This window comes from Pleurodeles waltl, chromosome 3_1, assembly GCF_031143425.1.
Source record: "Pleurodeles waltl isolate 20211129_DDA chromosome 3_1, aPleWal1.hap1.20221129, whole genome shotgun sequence".
NCBI classification, from domain to species: Eukaryota; Metazoa; Chordata; class Amphibia; order Caudata; family Salamandridae; genus Pleurodeles; species Pleurodeles waltl.
The window spans coordinates 748,536,070-748,560,790 of NC_090440.1; the positions used below are offsets into that span (position 1 = coordinate 748,536,070).

A 24,721-nucleotide genomic window follows, 5' to 3' on the forward strand; every position below is an offset into this window, starting at 1 on the left:
CCCCATGCTACCTGGAATGCTAAAACACTCCAAACAAGTGTTTGAGGAGCCTGTTAAAGGAAGGGCCATTACTCCAAGGGTGGAGAAAAAATATAAACCGCCACCAACAGACCCTGTGTACATCACACAACAGTTAACACCAGACTCAGTGGTAGTAGGGGCAGCGCGCAAGAGGGCGAACTCACACACCTCTGATGCACCACCTCCAGATAAAGAGAGTCGTAAGTTCGGCGGGGAATAGAGTGGCGGCACAGGCAGCCAACCAATGGCGCATTGCCAACTCACAGGCCTTGTTGGCGAGATATGATAGGGCTCATTGGGACGAAATGCAACATTTTATAGAACATTTTCCCAAGGAGTTCCAAAAGAGAGCACAACAAGTGGTGGAGGAAGGACAGAGTATCTCGAACAATCCGATACGGTCAGCAATGGATGCAGCAGACACAGCTGCTAGGACTGTAAACACAGCAGTGACAATACGGAGACATGCATGGCTGCGTACATCTGGATTCAAGCCGGAAATACAATCAGATAATGTCAGCAATGGATGCAGCAGACACAGCTGCTAGGACTGTAAACACAGCAGTGACAATACGGAGACATGCATGGCTGCATACATCTGGATTCAAGCCGGAAATACCTACCGTGCTGAATATGCCATTTAACGGACAGCAGTTGTTTGGGCCAGAGGTGGACACTGCTATCGGAAAAACTTAAAAAGGACACTGATACGGCAAAAGCCATGGGCGCACTCTACTCCCCACAGAGCAGAGGCACCTTTCGGAAATCACAGTTTCGAGGGGGGTTTCGAGGACAAAGCACAGAACCCACAACCTCACAAACAAGGCCCACTTATCAGAGCCAATACCAGCGGGGAAGTTTTCGGGGACAGTTCCCAAAGAGTAGAGGGAAGTTCCAAAGTCCCAAAACTCCACAAAATAAACAGTGACTTCGGTGTCACAAATCCCCAACACATAACACCAGTGGGGGGGGGAGACTAACCAAGTTCTACAAAAACTGGGAGGAAATAACAGACACGTGGGTCCTAGCCATTATCCAGCATGGTTATTGCATAGAATTTCTAGAATTCCCTCCAAATGTCCCACCGAAAACACACAATATGCCAAAACAACACATGGATCTTCTACAACTGGAGGTCCAGGCGTTGTTGCAAAAAGATGCAATAGAGTTGGTACCAATTCATCAGAGAGGAAGAGGAGTTTACTCACTGTACTTTCCCATACCCAAAAAAGACAAAACTCTAAGACCTATATTAGATCTCAGAACATTAAATATCTACATCAAATCAGATCACTTTCACATGGTGACACTGCAGGACGTAATCCCATTTCTCAAACAACAAGACTACATGACAACACTAGACCTAAAGGATGCATATTTCCATATACCGATACATCCTTCACACAGAAAGTACTTAAGGTTTGTATTCCAAGGGGTACAATACCAATTCAAAGTGTTGCCATTCGGGATAACAGCGCCAAGAGTTTTTACAAAATGCCTGGCAGTAGTGGCTGCTCATATCAGAAGACAGCAAATACATGTGTTCCCGTACCTAGACGATTGGTTAATCAAAACCAACACGCAGGAACGGTGTTCACAACACACAAAGTATGTCATAGAAACCCTTCACAAACTAGGTTTCTCACTCAACTACAACAAGTCACACCTTCAGCCGTGTCAAATACAACAATACTTAGGAGCGACAATCAACACAACAAAAGGGATTGCCACTCCAAGTCCACAAAGGTTACAGGCATTTCACAATGTAATACAGGCCATGCACCCAAAACAAAAGATACAAGTCAAGATAGTGATGAAACTACTAGGCATGATGTCCTCATGCATAGCCATTGTCCCAAACGCAAGATTGCACATGCGGCCCTTACAACAGTGCCTAGCATCACAATGGTCACAGGCACAGGGTCAACTTCAAGATCTAGTGTTGATAGACCGCCAAACATACACCTCGCTTCAGTGGTGGAACACTATAAATGTAAACAAAGGGCGTCCTTTTCAAGACCCAGTGCCTCAATACGTAATAACGGATGCCTCAATGATAGGGTGGGGAGCACACTTCAACCAACACAGCATCCAAGGACAATGGGACACTCAGCAAAGACAGTTTCACATAAATCACTTAGAACTACTGGCAGTATTTCTAGCGCTGAAAGCATTTCAACCTATAATAATCCACAAACACATTCTTGTCAAAACAGACAACATGACAACGGTGTAGTATCTGAACAAATAGGGAGGAACACACTCACAGTTGTGTCTCCTGGCACAGAAAATATGGCATTGGGCGATTCACAACCACATTCGCCTAATAGCGCGGTTCATTCCAGGAATTCAGAACCAGTTAGCAGACAATCTCTCTCGGGATCACCAACAGATCCACAAATGGGAGATTCAACCCCAAATACTAAACACTTACTTCCAAAGATGGGGAACACCACAAATAGACCTATTTCCAACAAAAGAAAACACAAAATGCCAAAACTTCGCATCCAGGTACCCACAGGATCAGTCTCAGGGCAATGCGTTATGGATGAGTTGGTCAGGGATATTTGCATACACTTTTCCCCCTCTCCAACTCCCTCCATATCTAGTAAACAAATTGAGTCAAAACAAACTCAAACTCATACTAATAGCACCAACTTGGGCAAGGCAACCTTGGTACACAACACTACTAGACTTCTCAGTAGTGCCTCATGTCAAACTACCAAACAGACCAGATCTATTAACTCAACACAAACAGAATCAGACACCCAAATCCAGCATCGCTGAATCTAGCAATTTGGCTCCTGAAGTCTTAGAATTCGGACATCTAGACCAGTGTTCCCCAACCCCCGGGCCGCAGACCGGTGCCGGTCCGTGGATCAATCGGCACCGGGCCGCCCGAGGAACTTCAAATCATTTCACTGTGGCGGGCGGCCGAGGCGCAGTTCATTGCAATTAAAACAAGCGGGCCACGGTAAAATTATCAAACATTTACCGGTCCGAGGCGATAAAAAGGTTGGGGAGCACTGATCTAGACCTTACACAGGAATGTATGGAGGTTAGAAAACCAACCATAAGACATTGCTATGCAAATAAGTGGAAAAGATTTGTTTATTACTGCCACAATAAACAAATTCAACCCTTACACACTTCTGCTAAAGACATCGTCAGCTAGCTACCTACTGCACTTACAAAAGTCAAAGCTAGCTTTTTCATCCATTAAAATACATCTCACCGCAGTTTCAGCTTATCTGCAAATTACGCACTCAACTTCACTATTTAGGATCCCAGTCATAAAGGCTTTTATGGAGGGCCTGAAAAGAATTTTCTCACCAAGAACACCACCAGTTCCTTCGTGGAACCTCAACATTGTCTTAACACGGCTCATGGGTCCACCGTTTGAACCCATGCACTCATGTGAGATACAATACTTAACATGGAAAGTAGCATTTCTAATTGCCATCACATCTCTAAGAAGAGTAAATGAAATACAGGCATTTACCATACAAGAACCCTTTATTCAGGTACACAAGCATAAAGTAGTTTTACGAACAAATCTGAAGTTCTTACCAAAAGTCATATCACCGTTCCACTTAAATCACACAGTAGAACTACCAGTGTTCTTTCCAGAACCAGATTCTGTAGCTGAAAGAGCACTACATACATTAGACATCAAAAGAGCATTAATGTACTACATTGACAGAACAAAACAAATTTGAAAAACAAAACAATTGTTCGTTGCTTTCCAAAAACCTCATACAGGGAATCCAATATCCAAACAAGGCATTGCCAGATGGATAGTTAAATGCATTCAAACCTGTTATCTCAAAGCAAAGAGAGAACTGCCTATAACACCAAAGGCACACTCAACTAGAAAGAAAGGTGCTACCATGGCCTTTCTAGGAAACATTCCAATGACTGAAATATGTAAGGCAGCCACCAGGTCTACGCCTCATACGTTTACCAAGCACTACTGCGTGGATGTGTTAACAACACAGCAAGCCACAGTAGGACAAGCAGTACTACGAACTTTATTTCAAACAACTTCAACTCCTACAGGCTGAGCCACCGCTTTTGTGGAGATAACTGCTTAATAGTCTATGCAAAGCATGTGTATCTTCAGCTACACATGCCATCGAAATGTCACTTACCCAGTGTACATCTGTTCATGGCATGAGACGCTGCAGATTCACATGCGCCCGCCTCCCCGGGAGCCTGTAGCCATTTGAAGTTTATCTTGAACATTTGTAAATATATCGCTTGAAACCACATTATGTACGTACATATTTACTCCATTACATGGACACTATTACTATAATACACAACTCCTACCTCACCCTCTGCGGGGAAAACAATCTAAGATGGAGTCGACACCCATGCGCAATGGAGCCGAAAGGGGAGGAGTCCCTCGATCTCGTGACTCAAAAAAGACTTCTTCGAAGAAAAACAACTTGTAATACTCCGAGCCCAACACTAGATGGCGGGATGTGCAAAGCATGTGAATCTGCAGCGTCTCATGCCATGAACAGATGTACACTGGGTAAGTGACATTTTCCATATATATGTGTATGTGCGTGTATCTATATATATATATATATATATATATATATATATATATGTTCGATGGCATGTGTAGCTGCAGCTACACATGCTGTGCATATACTTCTGCCATCTAGTGTTGGGCTCAGAGTGTTACAAGTTGTTTTTCTTCGAATAAGTGTTTTCGAGTCCCGGATTCGAGTGACTCCTCCTCGGCTCCATTGCGCATGGGCATCAACTCCATGTTAGAGTGTTTTTCCCATCTGGTTCAATCGTGTTTCCTTTCGCTCCGATAGTTCAATTTGGAAAACTTTGAAAACGCTTCATATTTCGACTGTATTGTATAGATCGCGTTACATCTTCTGTCGACACTTCGGTACCGTCGGAACAGACATCTCTACTCACCTTTTTGGGCACGCGCGCCCAACTTGAGCCTGGTCGGGCCGTCCATCTGGAAGCCTCATGGATCGGACTCCATTCCGATTCTGTCCTCCGTGCCACGCCAGATTCCCTTATACAGACCAGCACTTCGTCTGTAATCTTTGCCTTTCCCCAGATCATCGGGAAGAAAATTGCGAGGCCTGCCGATCCTTTCGATCAAAAAAGATTCTTCAGGACAGAAGAGCACGAGGGCTCGAAATGGCGTCCGAAAGCTCTGAACATCTGGACGTCGAGGAGGAAGAGATCATGCAGATTGCAGTCTCCGTTCGAGGATCCGACTCTGACCAGGAATCCAAGGAGGACAGACCGGTCACGGCAGGACAGTACGTGAGTATGCCTGCCCCTGTACCATCTAAACCGAAATATAAAGCCCTGGGGACGCCACTGCCGGAAGGCCATTTCTTGACCCGAAAGAAGACACCTGGTGGCCCAACCCCCGGTTCGGCACCGAAAAAAGCCACTCCGCCAAAGCCATCGGAGTCGGCCAAAAGCTCAGTCTCCGACTCGAGCAAACACCACTCTTCCGAGTCAAAATTTCAGAAATCCCTGTCAGAGCAGAGACCATCCACAACACCATCTTTTTTGATATCGAAAAAGCCAGCTTCGGAGCCGAAAAGAGCAAGTTACACTGAGGAGCATGGACTTTCTAAAGCACTCAAAGCCATAAAACTTTTGAGGAGGACTCCCAAATATAGCCAATACTAGAAGTAATGGACGAAAGGCAAGCCAAGATTCCTATCCATAAAGAAACTGGCAGAATCTTAACAGCACCTCCTCTAAAGCTTAAGAGGAAATTAGCCTTTCAGGAGGAATTGGACACTGCACAGACTCCAGCTAAAGTACTAAAGACTAAGGAGAGACCACCACCTCCTCGATTTTCTCCTCCTCATTCTCCTCCTCACTCTCCACACCTGCATCTCTCTCCTCCTACCAGTCCTACACCAATGCAATCACCATCACATTCTTTTGACTCGCAACAAGAAAATGTATACCCATGGGATATTTATGATCCAGATTCCATTCCTGATAACGGCCCAGACTGCTATCCCTCTAAGCCCTCACCACCAGAGGATAGTACAGGATATAAACAAGTACTAGCTAGGGCTGCAGTATACCATAGTGTCGCCATGCACACTGAACCTTTGGAGGATGATTTTTTGTTCAACACACTCTCCTCCACACACACACAACATACCAGTCGCTCCCTATGCTCCCGGTCATGCTGAAACATGTTGATTAAATATTTAGCCAGCCTGTCAAAGCCTGAATAACTCCCAGGGTAGACAAAAAATACAAGCCACCTCCCTCTGATACTGTCTATATAACTCAGCAACTCCCTCCACACTCAGTAGTGGTAAGCGCTGCCAGGAAGAGGGCAAACTCAGTCGTCAGGTGATGCACCCCCACTAGAGAAAGAGAGTCAAATTTGATGCTGCAGGGAAGAGTGGCATCCCAGGCAGCTAACCATTGGAGATTAGCCAACTCACAAGCGATGTTGGCTAGATACAACAGGGCCCATTGGGATGAGATGAAAGCTAAAATTCAGCATTTCCCCAAGGAGCACCAAAAGAGGGCACAGCAGATAGAGGAGGAAGGGCAAGCCATCACCAACAACCAAATTAGGTCTGCCCTAGACTCAGCGGACAGCTGCCAGGAGCGTCAGCACTGCTGTAACAATCAGGAGGCATGCATGGCTCAGGTCCTCCGGGTTCAAACCCGAAATCCAACAAGCAGTGTTGAATATGCTGTTCAACAAAAAACAGCTTTTGGGCCCAGAGGTGGACACTGCAATTGAAACATTTCGTAAAGATTCAGACCCCGCAAAAGCATCGGTGCACTATACACCACACAATACAGGGCATCATTTCGGGAACCCAGTTTAGAGGTGGATTTAGGGCTCAAACTGCAGAAGCATCCACATCGCAACCAAAACCGGCCTACCAACCTCAATACCAACGAGGTGGTTTTAAGAACACATAGAGGCCAGTACTCCAGAGGTAGGGGTGCCATTTCAAGACTCTCTGCCTCAGACCATAATTACAACGGATGCATTGATGATTGGCTGGGGAGCTCACCTCAACAATCACAACATCCAGGGAGAATTGGATGCCCCACACAAACAGCTACACATAAACCACTTAGAGTTGTTAGCTGTCTTCCTTGCACTCTAAGCTTTTCAGCCTCTTCTCACTCACAAGAATGTCCTGATCAAAACAGACATGACCACCATGTATTACCTAAAGAAGCAGGGAGGGACACATTTGTCCCAACTCTCCCTCCTACCACAAAACATTTGGAAATGGTCAATACACAACCAAATTCACCTGGTAGCACAATACATTCCAGGGATACACAACCAATTTTCAGATGTTCTCATCAGAAATCATCAACAAACACACAAATGGGAGATTCACCCTCAAGTACTTCAAAAATACTTTGAACAATGGGGAACACCAAACATAGATCTGTTCGCCACAAGCGAAAATGCAAAATGGCAAAAACCTTAGCATCCAGACCCCCACATCCCCTATCCAAGGGCAATGCTCTATGGATCAATTGGTCAGGGATATTTGCTTACGCTTTTCCCCCTTTCCCACTCATTCCATTTCTTGTCAACCAATTGCATCAAAACACACTCAGTATGATACTCATAGCACCAACGTGGGCACGTCAACCGTGGTACACAACATTGTTAGACCTGTCAGTAGTACCACACTCCAAGCTCCCAAACAGACCAGACCTGTTGGCACAAAACAAAGGGCAGATCAGGCACCCAAATCCCAACATACTCAATCTTGCGATTTGGCTCCTGAGGTCAAATAATTTGGGTATTTACAACTACCATCAGAATGTATGGAAGTAATTAAGCAAGCAAGAAAACCCACTACTAGACAGTGCTTTGCTAACAAATGGAAAAGGTTTGAATGTTACTGTCAATCTAAACAGATTGCCCCTCTTACAGCATCAATACAATGTATTGTATGCTATTTACTTCATTCAAAAAAATCAAATTTAGCATCCTCTTCCATAAAAATACATCTTACTGCAATTTCCGCATATTTGCGAAATGTACAGCACAGCTCTTTATTTAGAGTTCCTGCTATCATCCATCATGGAAGGCTTAAAACACATAATTTCACCCAGAACACCTCCAGTTCCTTCTTGGAATTTAAACATAGTGCTTACCAGACTTATGGGCCCACCATTTGAACCTATGCACTCATGTCAAATGCAATTCTTAACATGGAAGGTTGCCTTCCTAGTCGCAATTACATCATTGCGAAGTCAGTGAAATCAAGCTTTCACTATTGCAGAACCGTTCATACAAGTACACAAACATAAAGTTGTACTAAGAACTAACCTTAAATTTCTACCAAAAGTGGTATCACCTTTTCATATTGGTCAAACTACCAGTCTTCTTCCCACAGCCAGATTCTGTGGCTGAAAGAGCTCTACATACATTAGACATTAAAAGAGCACTAGTGTACTATATAGATGGAACGAAACCATTCAGAAAAACTAAACAGCTGTTTGTAGCCTTTCAAAAACCTCATACTGTTAACCCCATTTCAAAACTAGGACTAGCAAGATGAATAGTAAGATGCATCCAAACATGCCACGTTAAAGCCAAAAGACAACTCTTAGTTACTCCTAAAGCACATTCCACAAGGAAAAAAGGTGCTACAATGGCTTTTTTGGGAAACATACCAATGACTGAAATATGTAAAGCAGCTACTTGGTCAACAGCACATACATTTACTAAACACTATTTTGTAGATGTTTTAGCAACACAGAAAGCCACAGTAGGTCAAGCTGTACTCATAACATTATTTCAAACAACTTCAACTCATACAGGCTATCCTCCGCTTTTATGGGAGGGCAAACTGCTTTGTAGTCTATGCACAGCATGTGTATCTGCAGCTGCACATGCCATTGAACGGAAAATGTCACTTACCCAGTGCACATCTGTTCGTGGCATGTTCCAGCTTCAGATTTACATGCACCCTCCCACCTTCCCGGCAGCCTGTAGTCATTTAAGTTAACAACATTTGTACATATATTTAACATTCCGTTAGCATGGGCATCTCTTTTCTTTATACTCTATCACTCCTACTTTACCCTCTGCGGGAAAACAATTTAACATGGAGTTGATGCCCATGCGCAGTGGAGCCGAAGAGGAGGAGTCACTCGATCCCGTGACTCGAAAACACTTCTTTGAAGAAAAACAACTTGTAACACTCCGAACCCAACACTAGATGGCAGAAGTATATGCACAGCATGTGAATCTGCAGCGGAACATGCCACGAACAGATGTGCACTGGGTAAGTGATATTTTCCAAATACACACATACATATCTCATTTTGGTATACCATATAAAGAGACTGCTTTCTACAGCTCCCACCTGGGCCTGCTAGTCCTGGTTCACCATTCTGTTCGAATTCATTTTGGGTCGCCACAAGAGGCTCCCTAACAGGTATGACAGTCTCATGTAGAACCAGGCACCCTGACTTCAGGTTTCTCAACCTGGCCTTCTGCCTCCAGAGGTCATAGAATTTGGATACCTTATGTAGGAAGTTGGCTCTGTATGCACTATTTCAAAGTAAGGAATAGTATGCACAGAGTCCAAGGGTTCCCCTTAGAGGTAAGATAGTGGCAAAAAGAGATAATACTAATGCTCTATTTTGTGGTAGTGTGGTCGAGAAGTAGGCTTATCAAAGGAGTAGTGTTAAGCATTTGTTGTACATACACACAGGCAATAAATGAGGAACACACACTCCGAAACAATTCCAGGCCAATAGGTTTTGTTATAGAAAAATATATTTTCTTAGTTTATTTTAAGAACCACAGGTTCAAATTCTACATGTAATATCTCATTTGAAAGGTATTGCAGGTAAGTACTTTAGGAACTTTGAATAATCACAATAGCATATATACTTTTTACATAAAACACATATAGCTATTTCAAAAGTGGACACAGTGCAATTTTCACAGTTCCTAGGGGAGGTAAGTTATTGTTAGTTCTTGCAGGTAAGTTGACCACCTACGGGGTTCAAATTGGGGTCTAAGGTAGCCCACCGTTGGGGGTTCAGAGCAATCCCAAAGTTACCACACCAGCAGCTCAGGGCCGGTCAGGTGCAGAGTTCAAAGTGGTGCCCAAAACACATAGGCTTCAATGGAGAAGGGGGTGCCCCGGTTCCAGTCTGCCAGCAGGTAAGTACCCGCGTCTTCGGAGGGCAGACCAGGGGGGTTTTGTAGGGCACCGGGGGGGACACAAGTCAACACAAAAAGTACACCCTCAGCAGCACGGGGGGGCCGGGTGCAGTGTGCAAACACACGTCGGGTTTTCAATAGGTTTCAATGAGAGACCAAGGGGTCTCTTCAGCGATGCAGGCAAGGGGGGGGGGGGGGGGCTCCTCGGGGTAGCCACCACCTGGGCAAGGGAGAGGGCCTCCTGGGGGTCACTCCTGCACTGGAGTTCCGATCCTTCAGGTCCTGGGGGCTGCGGGTGCAGGGACTTTTCCAGGCGTCGGGATTTTAGAGTCAGGCAGTCACGGTCAGGGGGAGCCTCGGGATTCCCTCTGCAGGCGTCGCTGTGGTGGCTCAGGGGGGACAACTTTGGGAGGTTTGTTGTTTCTCCACCAGTCGAGTCGGGGTCGCCGGGTGCAGTGTTGCAAGTCTCACGCTTCTGGCAGGGATTGCAGGGGTCTTTAAAGCTGCTCCTCTGGAAACAAAGTTGCAGTCTTTGTTGAACAGGGCCACTGTTCTCGGGAGTTTCTTGGTCTTTTTAGAGCAGGGCAGTCTTCTGAGGATTCAGAGGTCTCTGGTCCTGGGGAAAGCGTCGCTGGAGCAGTTTTCTTCTGAAGGGGGGAGACAGGCCGGTAGGGCTGGGGCCAAAGCAGTTGGTGTCTCCGTCTTCTCTGCAGGGTTTTTCAGCTCAGCAGTCTTCTTCTTCTTAAGTTGCAGGAATCTGATTTCCTAGGTTCAGGGGAGCCCCTAAATACAGGATTTAGGGGTGTGTTTAGGTCAGGGAGGGCAGTAGCCAATGGCTATTAGCCCTGAGGGTGGCTACACCCTCTTTGTGCCTCCTCCCAAGTGGAGGGGGTCAAATTCTTATCCCTATTGGGGGGATCCTCCATCTGCAAGATGGAGGATTCCTAAAAGTCAGTCACTTCAGCTCAGGTTGCCTTAGGGGCTGTCCTGACTGGCCAGTGACTCCTCCCTGTTTTTCTCATTATCTCCTCCGGCCTTGCCGCCAAAAGTGGGGCCGTGGCTGGAGGGGGCGGACAACTCCTCTAGCTGGAATGCCCTGTGGTGCTGGAACAAAGGGGGTGAGCCTTTGAGGCTCACCGCCAGGTGTTACAGCTCCTGCCTGGGGGAGGTGATAGCATCTCCACCCAGTGCAGGCTTTGTTACTAGCCACAGAGTGACAAAGGCACTCTCCCCATGTGGCCAGCAACATGTCTCGAGTGTGGCAGGCTGCTAAAACCAGTCAGCCTACACAGGTAGTTGGTTAAGGTTTCAGGGGGCACCTCTAAGGTGCCCTCCGGGGTGTATTTCACAATAAAATGTACACTGGCATTAGTGTGCATTTATTGTGCTTAGAAGTTTGATACCAAACTTCCCAGTTTTCAGTGCAGCCATTATGGTGCTGTGGAGTTCGTGTTTGACAGACTCCCAGACCATATACTCTTATGGCTACCCTGCACTTACAATGTCTAAGGTTTGGCTTAGACACTGTAGGGGCACAGTGCTCATGCACTGGTGCCCTCACCTATGGTATAGTGCACCCTGCCTTAGGGCTGTAAGGCCTGCTAGAGGGGTGATTTATCTATACTGCATAGGCAGTGTGAGGTTGGCATGGCACCCTGAGGGGAGTGCCATGTCGACTTACTCGTTTTGTCCTCACCAGCACACACAAGCTGGCAAGCAGTGTGTCTGTGCTGAGTGAGGGGTCCCCAGGGTGGCATAAGATATGCTGCAGCCCTTAGAGACCGTCCCTGTCATCAGGGCCCTTGGTACCAGGGGTACCAGTTACAAGGGACTTACCTGGATGCCAGGGTGTGCCAATTGTGAAAACAAAAGTACAGGTTAGGGAAAGAACACTGGTGCTGGGGCCTGGTTAGCAGGCCTCAGCACACTTTCAATTCAAAACATAGCATCAGCAAAGGCAAAAAGTCAGGGGGTAACCATGCCAAGGAGGCATTTCCTTACACCTTAATCTTCCACCTGAGTGCTTGAGCATTCTCAAAGAAAGCTACAGACCTACCACCCGGGCATGCTTTGTGGCCAAGTGAAAGAAGTTTGTGTACTATTGACACTCAAAGTCCCTTAAGGGCCATAGTGCAAGATGTAGTCTGCTTCATTTGCAGACTTCCAGCTTAGCCTTCACCTCCATACGGCTACACCTGGCTGCTGTAGCCACTTAACTTTTGAATAAACAACATGTCTGTCTTCAGAATTCTAGCCATTAAAGCTTTAATGGGGGGGCGCTGAAAAGGGTCCTTCCCCTCGGGTCGTTCCAGCTCCAGCATGTAATCTCAACATTGTACTGACAAGTCTTATGGGTCCTCTGTTTGAGGCCCTCTGCTCCTGCCCCCTTCAGTTCCTTTCTTGGAAGATGGCACTACTGGTTGCTATCACCTCACTCTGGTGTATCAGTGAAGTACAGGCATTAACCTCGGAGGAAACATTTTTCCAAGTTCATAGGAATAGGGTTGTTCCTTGCACCAACCCCAAATTCCTCACTAAGGTGGTCCCTTAGTTGCATCTTAATTAATCCATTGAAGTCCCTGTCTTTCTCCCACAACCTGAATCTGATGTAGAAAGGGCAGTCCATACTTCGGATGTGAAACAAGCCCTCATGTACCACATTGACGGAGCTAAACCATTTAGGAGCACACAGCAACTCTTTGTTGTCTTCTCCAGGCCCCTTAAAGTGAAGACTGTCCATATCTGGACCAAAGCTCAAAAGGTTCCTCTGCCTATTCTTCCTAGAGCCCACTCTACTTGAGGGGGGAGACGCGCCTCTATGGCATTCGTAGGGAACATTCCAATAGATGAGGCATGCAAAGGAGCTACCTGGTCCAGGATACACCCTTGTAGAAAACATTACTGTGTGGGTGTTTTGGCTTTCCAAGAAGCAAATGCTGACCATGCAGTACTCTGTACACACTTTCAATCTATTGCAACACCCAATAGCTAGCCTCTGCTTTTGGGAAGACTGCTTTACAGTCTATGCAGAGCATGTCTATCTACAGCCTCGAACAGAAAATGTTACTCACCCAGTAAGCATCTGTTCGTGGCATGTAGTGCTGCTGATTCACATGCGCCCATCCTCTTCCCCGGATGCCTGTGGCTGTTGCTGTGTCCTTTACTATCTATTTTTTTAAATCTTTTGCATGGACATTTCTCTATATATTGCTTCGCTTCACATTGGATTCTCATCTGTGAAGGAAGACAATCTAACAAGGGAGTTGATTACCATATGCCATACCAGCAAGAGGAGTAAGTGTACCTCATAGACTTCTGCAAAGAAAAACAACTTGGACGCATCCAGGCCCTACAGTAGATGACAGGCGTACGCATAGCATGGTAAACTACAGCTGTACATGCCATGAACAGATGCTTACAGGGTTACATTTTCCTTTTACCTGGTTGGTTAAGACCTTTCATAATGGATATTTTTTCATCCTGAAAAATGAGGCATATAAAAAGTTTTGGTGATCATCGTTCCCTCAGGGAGTCTGCTCCACATTGTAATTAGCCCTTGTCACATTAATGCACAAAACAAGCTAACATATTGATGTTGTGATAGACCCCATTTCAGATCTAAGAGGAGTGCCTGCATTGCCAATATTAGCCATATCTGGTGAACTTCAAGCCATTGCCAAATGCTCTGCATTTACTTTTTCATAAAGATGAAGTGGTATTAAGAAGAGCCCCATCTGTTATCACCAATGATTTGACATTGTGTCAGCATGAAGATCTCTTGTTTCCTCGCCTGTGGAAATTTCAAGGCCTTTTGTGTGTTTTTAAGTGCTGCCTGGAATGATTCCCTTTAAAATGCAAGGTCAACTTTTGAACACTTATTGCGATTTCTCCAAAACAATGAAGTTGAGAAACGCTTAATTGGACAGCTTTCTACATATCTAAAGCTTACGACATAGGAGCTGTTCAACCTCTTCACAGAAATTATGCTCATAGCAACACAAGCTTGCGCCTATCACACAAGTAGAGCAGGTAACTAGAGTCACCCCATATGCCACCCTAAGGAATTTCTCATTGGATGTGAATTTGTGCAAAGATTCATATTTTTGCCATAGCAGTTTTGGCTTGAAATATGGTCTAACATATCCAACTCCCTCCCCCTCCCGCCTCTCTCCAGCAATATTTAGGGTTGTGAAACCAGTTTCCCTGACAGTTGGAAACAAATTAGACCAAGACAGCGTAAAATAAAATACTTTCTTAGCACCATTCGGGTAGTGTTGGGTGCCCTCCAAATTCCAATGGGTGGTAGTTCATTTCAGACACATCCATCCTGCTGGAGGATCCAAACCCACTTGACCCTATAAACCGCATTGTACGAGTGAGAGCAGCAGACATTCTATAAGCAGGGGTAGGTGCGACACCAGGAGTGCTTATAGGGCTGATCACAGAGATAATTAGCCCTACCTCCACCCAATCACACATCGGTTATTGGGGGGAGGGATACATAATTTCCTCTCTAATTGTGGAGGAAATCACCTCAAATGTGTGGGTTTTAGCAGTGATTCACAATGTCTACTGCATAGAATCTCTCAGAACCCCTCCCAATATCCCATCCTTCGACACGTCCTTAGTAGAGACCCTCTTCTACTTGAGGAAGAGGTCCAATTGCTCCTCCAGAAAAGAGCAAATAGTCCCTCGACACCAGCTGGGAAAGGGCACCTACTTCCTATGCATTCTTCAAACCAAGAATATATGACTTCTGCAGGGAGCACGTAGGACCACTCCACTGGCCTGCTATGCTGCAAATTGGAAAACATTTGTCCACTACTGCATCTCCAGCCACCTAAGACCTTTGAAGCTTAATGTCCAGGACATCATCTACATCTGTTAGACTTGCAGACGTCAAGCCTTGTCTGTACTTAAATACCCCATCACTTAGGTGCTGTTGCAGCCTTGATGCAAAACAGGGAACATTTATCCACTAGTCAAAGTTTTAATGGCGGATCATATCTCCCAGAATAAACCTGACCCCCTGTGGAACCTTAAAATAGTCCTCACAAGGCTCGTGAAGGTTAACTTTGAACCTTTATACTCCTGCCTCCCTCAGTGCCTTTCTTGGTAGGTGGCTTTCCTTGTAGCCGTTAATTCCCTCAGATGTATTAGCAAACTGCAAGCTCTTACTTTAAAAGAACCATTCATTCAGGTGTACAAAGATGGAGTTGTTCTCAGAACCAATCCTAATTTTCTCCACAGGGTGATCTCGCCCTTCCACCTTAACCAAACTATAGAGCTCCCAGTCAGTCTTCTTTCTGCAGCCCAGCTTGGTAAGATACTAGACGTCAAAAAAGCTCTTGTATATTATATCAACTGCACCAAGCCCTCTCGTAAGTCTGACCAGCTCCTTGTGGGCTTTGCAGAGCCTCTCTGAGGTAATCCCATCTCTAAGCCTGGCATAGCAAGATGGATAGTAAAGTGCTTCCAAACCTGTCACCCCAAAGCTAAGAGAGTCCAACCTGCTTCTCCCAGGGGGAGTACTCTGCCCATAACAAAGGGCAACCATGGCTTTCGGGCAAAATACCACTAGCTGACATCTACAAAGCATTAACCTAGTCCACTTCATACACGTTTATGAAGCACTACTGTATGCAAATCCTGACCTGCCAACAGGCTAAGGTTGGCCAGACAGTCTTAAGGACTTTGTTGCAGGCTTCTGCATCAGAAGCACACTAGCCACCACAGCTTTACGGGGATATTGCTTTTAAGTCAATGCAGAGCCTGTGCATCCACAGCTACATATGAGATGAATCAAAAGGGGTTACTCTATGAGCATCTGTTTGTAACATGCAGCGTTTTAGGTTCACATATGACCACTTTTCTCCCTAAAGGCTGTTAATTGCAGATCTCTTCTAGTATTAACTGGTTAGCAGTAAACAATGTGCAAAGTGCACCATGTTACACTCACCTAATACTCCTTCCAAATCACTTCCTGCTGTGTGAAAGACAATCTAACATGCAGCAAATGGTCACCAGCATTCCCAATTAAGGGAGGTATCACAGCACATCCAGTCATGCAAAAGACATTTTGATAGAAAAATAGGTTTGAAACATTCAGTATATCGCAAGACTATGCAAGGATGTGAATCCTTTCCAATCCGCATTTTTGAGTTGAATTTGTTTTCCTTTGTGTGTGGCTTTTATTTTTTTCTCCTCCTCCGCTTTGCTTCTCTTCCCCACTCGCTCCACTATTACTCCCTCAGGCATTTCATTTGTTATTTATTTTATTATTTATTTATTTACTATTTATGGAGGGGTCAGTGGCTGCCTTTTGCTGCTGGGGGGTTTCGCTTAAAAAATAAGTTATTTTTCAGACTTCGCATTTATTTTTGTTGCCAGTGCTGCACAGCATCAGCAATTAGCATTAGCAAACCCAATCGGTTCAGAAAGTGAGGATTACTGATGTCACCAATGCCTGTTGGTATAGTAGGACTACTGTTGCTAGTGTACATTTTATTTATTGGGCATGGTCCAAAAATACATAAGCTGATAAAGTGTCACAAGAGACAAAAAAAAACTAAAATGAAAAATGAGCACAGGTCCTATCCTACTCTGTCATGTTAGTTTAGGGTACAGGCAAGTGAACGTGTGTAGTGACTAAACCATATTTCACTTTTCACACTATATTGCATTGTGGCCAGTTTTCTTGCATTTCACATGAATGTATTACTGTGCTTGGTAATTGCAACCCCAGATGACATTTCAGAGATGAATGCTTGTAGAGCATGTGCTATGAGCAGCCAATAGGAAAATATTTTTTTTGTTGACTTTCTTTTTCTTAAGATGTGTACTACGTTAACCTGTAAATGCAATCAACAACTCACTTATCTGCTAATCAGGTAGTTCATGTAACCAATCATCTCACACTTGTCTTTTTTATTTATGCTTTTAAGGTTCAGCACTTAGGATCTGGTCACCAGGAATGGAATGGAAACTATAGTCATCGAAGGCAACAGACATTCATCCCAGCAAATGTCGCTAGTCACCCTTTCAGTCTTCAACACGGAAGCCCTAATCACACAACCGTTCACGCACATTTAGCTGGGAGCGCCCATTTGGGAGGACAACCTGCTCTCATTTCGTATGCTCCCTCTGCCCCCTTAAGCACTGCTCCAACTGTAGCCCACATCCTAGCCTCTCCATGCACTTCAAGACCTATCCTACAGCATCCAACCTACAGTATCTCTCACCCGAGTGGCATAATTCACCAAGTCGCCGTGGGCATAAACCACCGTCTCTTACCTTCTCCAACCGTTCATCAGACTCAATACAAACAGTTTTTCCCACCACATTCTTACATTGCAGCTTCTCCTTCTTTCACAGGATTTCCATTGAGTCCAACAAAACTTAACCAGTATCCATATATGTGAGAACTTGAAGTGTGGTATGCTGGAGAAGCTCAATGATACAGACATTTAAATTGAAGAAAAACGAACATGGTATTTAATAAATATTAGCCATGGCACAACAAGAAAATTATTTTTGAATCATGTAGACTTGGGTGCAATGTAAACGACTTTGAGCTTTAAAAAAACTTTCACTTTAATGTGTTTTGCACATTTGGTATAACTTGTCTTTGGTCATGTTATCTTCTTATATAGTAACTGTAGACAGGTGACTTACAGGAGTAGAAGCGCAGTTTTTGCTCCTGCTATTTTTTTATAAAATTGCCTTTTAATAAGTGCAAGACACGTCGACATTTGGGGAAGCCATTCAATGTACAGATGTAGAGCAACAGATGCACATATGTCTACAGTACAGTGTACAAGTAATATGTTTGTATTACCTGTGTCTTGGTGTTTTCAGTGTTGAGTCACTTACTGTATCTAACAAGAAAGATGTACTTCACATTGCATGTGTCTTTTGCATGGGCAAAACGAGAAGGTTGCCTAGACGTTGCTCTTCAATGTTGTCATCCTAATAATCTCAGCTGCGTTGTATACCGTTTCCACACATAGTGCCTTAAATATTGAGGTTGTTAATGTTACTACTTGTATATTCATGTTGAGGACTGCAGCACTTAAAATTCAGATCCGTTTTTATTGGGTGGTTTTTTGAGTTTTGTGTGGTAAGATTTTACTAGCTGGAGTATTTCTTGTTAGGAGGACAGCATGTTTGCTGTAGCTGAATTCAGTTTTTCTCAAAGCTATTTGGCTCCAACAAGAGAAGACTGTAGAATGGCTTTCGTTATTTGTTGTGAAGATGTGACAAGCAAGACCGTTTAAACAGTATTTGTACTGTTTATTGGAAATGAAATATCTAGTGGTTTATTTTCAAAATATTTAGGTTTGACACACATGCCATTGGCATGATTGTTGCTTGTGGAAGAAATTGCATTTGGCATTCATTGGATTTGCGATATGGTTTCATTGTAGCTTGAGCAAACCATGCAGTATTTTATAAGTATCAGAAATATTTACTATTGGAAGCTTGACAAGATGTGTGAGGTGTGTGCATTTATTTTTCTTTTCATTTATGCATGTGACCGGTTTTAGCCTTGTTACATTATAGTATTTGTTTTAGATTGTTGCTGTTAAGTGCTTATTTAATACATTCCGACAGGGACATAAATTTCATGCTTTTCATTTTTCTTTAGGAAGTACATTGTTTTTGTTCAAATAAAGTTGCATTTTATAGCACCAAAGACTTAATTATCCATTTCCTATAAAAAGGTGGCTCTTTTTGCGTAAACCATAAGTATACTGTAGTGTAGAAATGGGTTTGAAGAAAAGGTATTAAACGGGCTATGTTTAAGCTTATGGGCAAGTAATAAATGTATCATTTATCTTGAATGTATCATAGATAAGCTGCTATATAATGATTGCCACTTTGGATAGCTGTGAAATTAGGTGATTAAGTAGTTCCTAAGTAGCCTTCTGATTTCTGGTTGTCTATTTACATGAAATAGAAGTGGGAGTTTTGATTTTCATTTTGCTTTCATATTTGGAGTGTCAATGTAACTGCTGTATTGTAAATGATGGACTTTTAATTGTGTACATTATTTTGGGGTGTGTTATATGCATCAGTATTTTATCTCCATTAACTGCAAGCTAGTTACTGCTTATAAGTGAATGTTTCAATGTAACTTAATTTTTGTTATTTCATTTTTGACGTTGTGTGTAGATTGTTAAAAAGCTATGTTTCAGGCTTGACTTCATGTTTTATTTTAAATTCTGGAATACAGTCTTTGCATCGTTGACTGGAATAAGTAGTGTAAATGATTTCAATTTTAACTCCCCAAATGTTTTGGAACTCCAATGTTTATTTGTTCAATGAACTTTATACCACTAGCACAGCACTGTCAATAAGCTAATAACCAGACAGGTTTTTCTTTACTCCATTAACACAAGCAGTGTTTTATTTAATGTCTTTGTAAAACTACTGTGCCTACATTTGAAAAAAAGTTGTTTTATTAAAAAACAAAATACAACAGTATTAGGTCATAAAACAGAATACCAGCAGTACATTTTTAGTCACACTGGAAATGAAGGATCCTAAATTTTCCAACACGTTTCAGTGTTTTTAGTAAGCAACACTATGCATTTTATAAAAAAAAAAATGTAAATGTACACTTAAAAAGCGCTATCTAGTTACATTTAAATTGAGTTGGCCCGTGGGTGTTTTAAATACATGTATGGAGTAAAGAAAACATACAGATAAACATGTCATCATATTGAGTTGGTGAGCGTTGGCATTGTAGGTCCAGCAAATTCTTTTAACTTTTCTGTATTGACACCACAAATGACTGTTTTCCTAATTTGGGGGCCATGTTATCTTTAGTGCTTTGATATTAGTATGCACACTTTTTACTGTGTTTGAAAGTTCACGTAAAGGCTTGTTTAACTGAATCTAACCATTTACCCGTACACATCCTTAAAAACGAAAGCTTATGATATGAATGTTTCCCCAAGTTACAGGTCTGCTGCTTTCTATATATTAAATTCCTGGAAATGTGTTTGCATTTGGGAGAAGTGTATGTATGAGATTCTCCCTTAACTAAAATTCAGTGTGCTGAAACATAAGAGCCATACCAAAAATATATACTGAAAAATATCTAAAGGAATTCCTCCCATGAGATAAAACTGAGATGCAGCTTATGGTTTGATGCCTTTTTTATTTTAAATTAAGCACTGCATGAATCTAGAATGGCATACTTGCATACTATTTTTAATTTGCAAATTATTTTTATATGAATTCCTTGTATTCCGTTTTTAATTTTAATTCAGGGTGTTTTATTAATCAAGTATGCTACTGTATTAACTAATTTTTTGTTTTGTAAGTACCTTTTGTTATGTTTTATGAGTAGTTTATTTTGGCTTGTGTTAATTAGAATATCAAACTACAAGTTGTAGGATGATTTGCTGAAAAAATGTAGACTTGATTACTAAGTTTGAACTGTTACTGTTATCCAATTTGTAGACTTGTGGCTTTTATTTTTGTTTATTTTGGCTTTTGATTTTATGCTACAATAGTTTGCCATGTAGCAATTGCACTGTGCAATATTACAATATGAGGACTGGGAATAATTTCATGGATGTATGTCTCTTAAAGTTTGCGATAGTATTTCTCTAGTTCTCAGTGATTTAAATGTGACCAAGCCTTCTGTACTTTGTCACAAAAAGCGGGTTTTCCAGGTGACTATTTTGGTGAGTGTCAAAACAAGAATTTATGGTGTATTATTGTCAAGATTCACTTTGAATTAAAATATATATTGCAGCAAACGTGTCTGCATTTTCATTCTGATTTATGCAGAACTTATATCCTGTCAGATAAAATGGATTTGTAAAATGGCACACGTTTCAATATAATAAGCAAATATGTGTGTGCATTTACTAGATAACCAATAATGACTCAATCTGCTTTACCAAAGTGCAGCTGGAATTTAACTGTTTGTAGCATTATGTATGTGTTATAGGATCTTTATTGCTAGTCATAAGTATTAGAATAATTCCCCCTGCTGCATTTGGGTACCTTGAAACGCTAAGTAGAGGTTGTGTAACATAGCATGTCCAATATTGTAAAGCACCCTCTAAAAGGCATACCAAGGACAGGCGTTTTCCCAAAATTTACACTATTAGATTTACTATCCTATTTCAAAGCAACGTTGCAGCACCCTAAAACATAACTGCTGCTAAAATGTGTGTATAATCAGAGTAGGAGGTCTAAAACATTACATTAGAAAAATTAGAACAGAAGGCCTGTACCATTTAAGTCTGTATTCTTTAGATCACAGCATGTGCCATACTTACAGTGGCCTCTAAGACAGTTATTTTTGTTGTAAAAAAAAATAAAAAATAAAAACTGACATTTAATCACCATGCTCTAGAGCATGGGTACTCACAAACTTTTTCTCGGGGGCCAAAATTGCAGTATGGTTTGCAGCCGAGGGCCGCACTGAAGTGACAGCGGGGGGCGGGGCTTAGAGGGGGCGGGGCTTAGAGGGGGAACAACCACCCCACCCCCTTTTTCAAAACAATGCCCCTACCCCAGTAACACACACAGCGCGCACACATACAGCGCCATCTGCTCTCACCCCTACCCCAGTAACACACACAGCGCGCACACATACGGCGCCATCTGCTCTCACCCCTACCCCAGTAACACACACAGCGCACACACACACAGCGCCATCTGCTCTCACCCCTACCCCAGTAACACACACAGCGCCATCTGCTCTCACCCCTACCCCAGTAACACACACAGCGCCATCTGCTCTCACCCCTACCCCAGTAACACACACAGCGCCATCTGCACACAGCGCCATCTGCTCTCACCCCTACCCCAGTAACACACACAGCGCCATCTGCACACAGCGCCATCTGCTCTCACCCCTACCCCAGTAACACACACAGCGCCATCTGCTCTCACCCCTACCCCAGTAACACACACTGCACCATCTGCACACAGCGCCATCTACTCTCACCCCTACCCCAGTAACACACACTGCGCCATCTGCACACAGCGCCATCTGCTCCCACCCCTACCCCAGTAACACACACAGCGCCATCTGCTCTCACCCCTACCCCAGTAACACACACTGCGCCATCTGCACACAGCGCCATCTGCTCCCACCCCTACCCCAGTAACACACACAGCGCCATCTGCTCTCACCCCTACCCCAGTAACACACACAGTGCCATCTGCTCTCACCCCTACCCCAGTAACACACACTGCGCCATCTGCACACAGCGCCATCTGCTCTCACCCCACCCCAGTAACACACACACACAGCGCACACACACAGCGCCATCTGCTCTCACCCCTACCCCAGTAACACACACAGCGCGCACACACAGCGCCATCTGCTCTCACCCCTACCCCAGTAACACACACAGCGCGCACACACACAGCGCCATCTGCTCTCACCCCTACCCCAGTAACACACACACACAGCGCACACACACAGCGCAATCTGCTCTCACGCCTACCCCAGTAACACACACTACATTAAAAACAAATAAATAAATAACCAAAGAGCCTTACCTGACTCAAAGCACTGTAAAGATGCCACAAATGTGGAACAGCAGGCAGGCAGGCGGGCAGCAGACGTGGAGCCGGTGACAGGAAGCAGACGACCAAAGCCCCATAAAAGTTAGCTGCAAGCGCTGACTTTTATGGGGCTTTGGCTTCCAGGATCGTCAGGGCAACGCCATAAACAATGGCCGCCGTATGTAAACATAGAGGAGGGCCGCGGGAGCATGCTCCCGCGGCCCTCTTCTATGTTTACATACTGCTGCCATTATGATGTGGCGTTTGGTGTGCGTCTCGCGGGCCGCCAAGCTAGGTCCGTGGGGCCGCTGGCGGCCCGCGGGCCGTACTTTGAGTACCGTTGCTCTAGAGAAAAGAGTTGAGGATGAAAGTTTCATTTATGACTTCTGTTAAGATCACTGTGATGCACTACCTGGGCTACACCTACAAATGATACACTAAAGTAGGAAGCAAATCCCTAAAATCTGCAGGTCTTGGCCGTTTGTGATAAAGAGAGTATTTTTGCAAGGCTACCAAATACATCTATATTGAGCAAAGAGTTGCTTGAGCAGCTATTCAGTTAGCTATTGTGTCTGAATCAAGACTGTAATGCCTTTGTAAATGTGTGAACAGATTTGTAAGTGGCTGTTTTGCAGCATGATATTTTTCCCGGATTCACTTGACGTACATTATTCTGACATCTAATGGTTAGGTCCGGAATAATTTTTGGTTAAACTTTATTTTTTTGGTTGTTGTTTTTGTTATGAGTGTCGTCATCCACCATTTGGTGCTAGGTCCTTCCCCTTTCAGATGGCACACCGGATGTTCCTGTGCATGATAGCTATCTTCAGATTATTTTTTTCCGCCATTGCTGAGGAGTCTGGAAGCAAAGGAAGAGAACCAAAGAATTTCTGGAAAACTCCCAAAATTCAAAACTCATTGAATTGCTGCACCAGATGAGGAAAGAAACCCACCAGAGAGAAGAGGACTTTTCATTCTACCCTCTAACAGGAGATCTCACTGGGAGCAACATGTGGCCGGAGAATGAAGCAAGGGTAGGTGTCATGGAAAACACCCCCTTTAAATTGCGCCTAAACTGCCATCATAAGTTTGCGCAGTGAGACCCCCATGAAGTCTGCAATCTGCCTCCCGAAGGACCATGAGGACTGCGAGGCCTGCGCCAACGTTTGTGTCAAAAACCTTTAAGGTACGCAGAAAACAAAGACTGGAACACTGCTTAGCCATGACCAGCAATCCTTAGGCCACAGACATCGCTTAAGAACCTGGGCCTCTCCAGCGACGACTACGATAACGAGAGAGCAGAGTCAGCCCATGGAGCATCAGACGTTGAACTCCTCAAAGATGATGCCGAAAGAAAGCAAGCGGTGAAAAGGGTGGTGAGAGACACCAAAAAGAAATTAGAAAAGGTAAGAAGTGCGCCAAAAGTTCTGAGGCTGACCTTGGACAAGAAAACTCACAAGGCAGCCTCAATGTCTAAGAAAATGAGGATTGAAGGTCAGTTGAAAACCAAAGAGGCCCAGGGGTCCCAGCCTCGGGATACCAATGAAGGGAAGATGTCATACAACAAAAAAACAAAAAGGTTGAGAGATCCGAAGGAAGCACCAAGACCTTCTGAGGAAGAACTACAGATGCCAAAAAAGAGACCATCCTCGATGCAAGATGTCGAAAGTGTTCCAGTGGTGGAGAAAGAAAATGAAGGCTCGAAGCCGAAATGGTGGCACTCCTTCAATGCAAGAAGGAGTTTGATGACACATTTAAGGAGTTTTGAATTCCAAGTAAACAGTCTATGACTCTCAAATACAAAGAAGAGGAAGCAGCCTTAGAAGCCCAGACGACACCAGAACCTCATGAGGAGGAGGCAGAGTACGAGTTCTATGACCCCAAAGGGAAAGAGACAGCAGAAGGCTTTAAGGCGGAGTTGAATGACCTTGACACAGAGCTCAGAGGAAGAGGTAGATAACTATCCCT

General features: G+C 43.9%; 1 protein-coding gene across 4 annotated transcripts in view; it reads left to right on the forward strand.

Moving 5' to 3' along the window:
* Positions 1–20,985, forward strand: part of HIPK3 (homeodomain interacting protein kinase 3) — a 323,948-nt gene extending 302,963 nt beyond the window's left edge. For all 4 annotated transcript variants that reach the window (XM_069223525.1, XM_069223524.1, XM_069223527.1 and 1 more), the window contains exon 16: positions 17,158–20,985. In XM_069223525.1, coding sequence (XP_069079626.1) covers positions 17,158–17,634 — 477 coding nt within the window. In that variant the 3' untranslated portion in view covers positions 17,635–20,985. The remainder of the gene's footprint in view (positions 1–17,157) is intronic.
* The last annotated feature ends 3,736 nt before the right edge of the window (positions 20,986–24,721 follow it).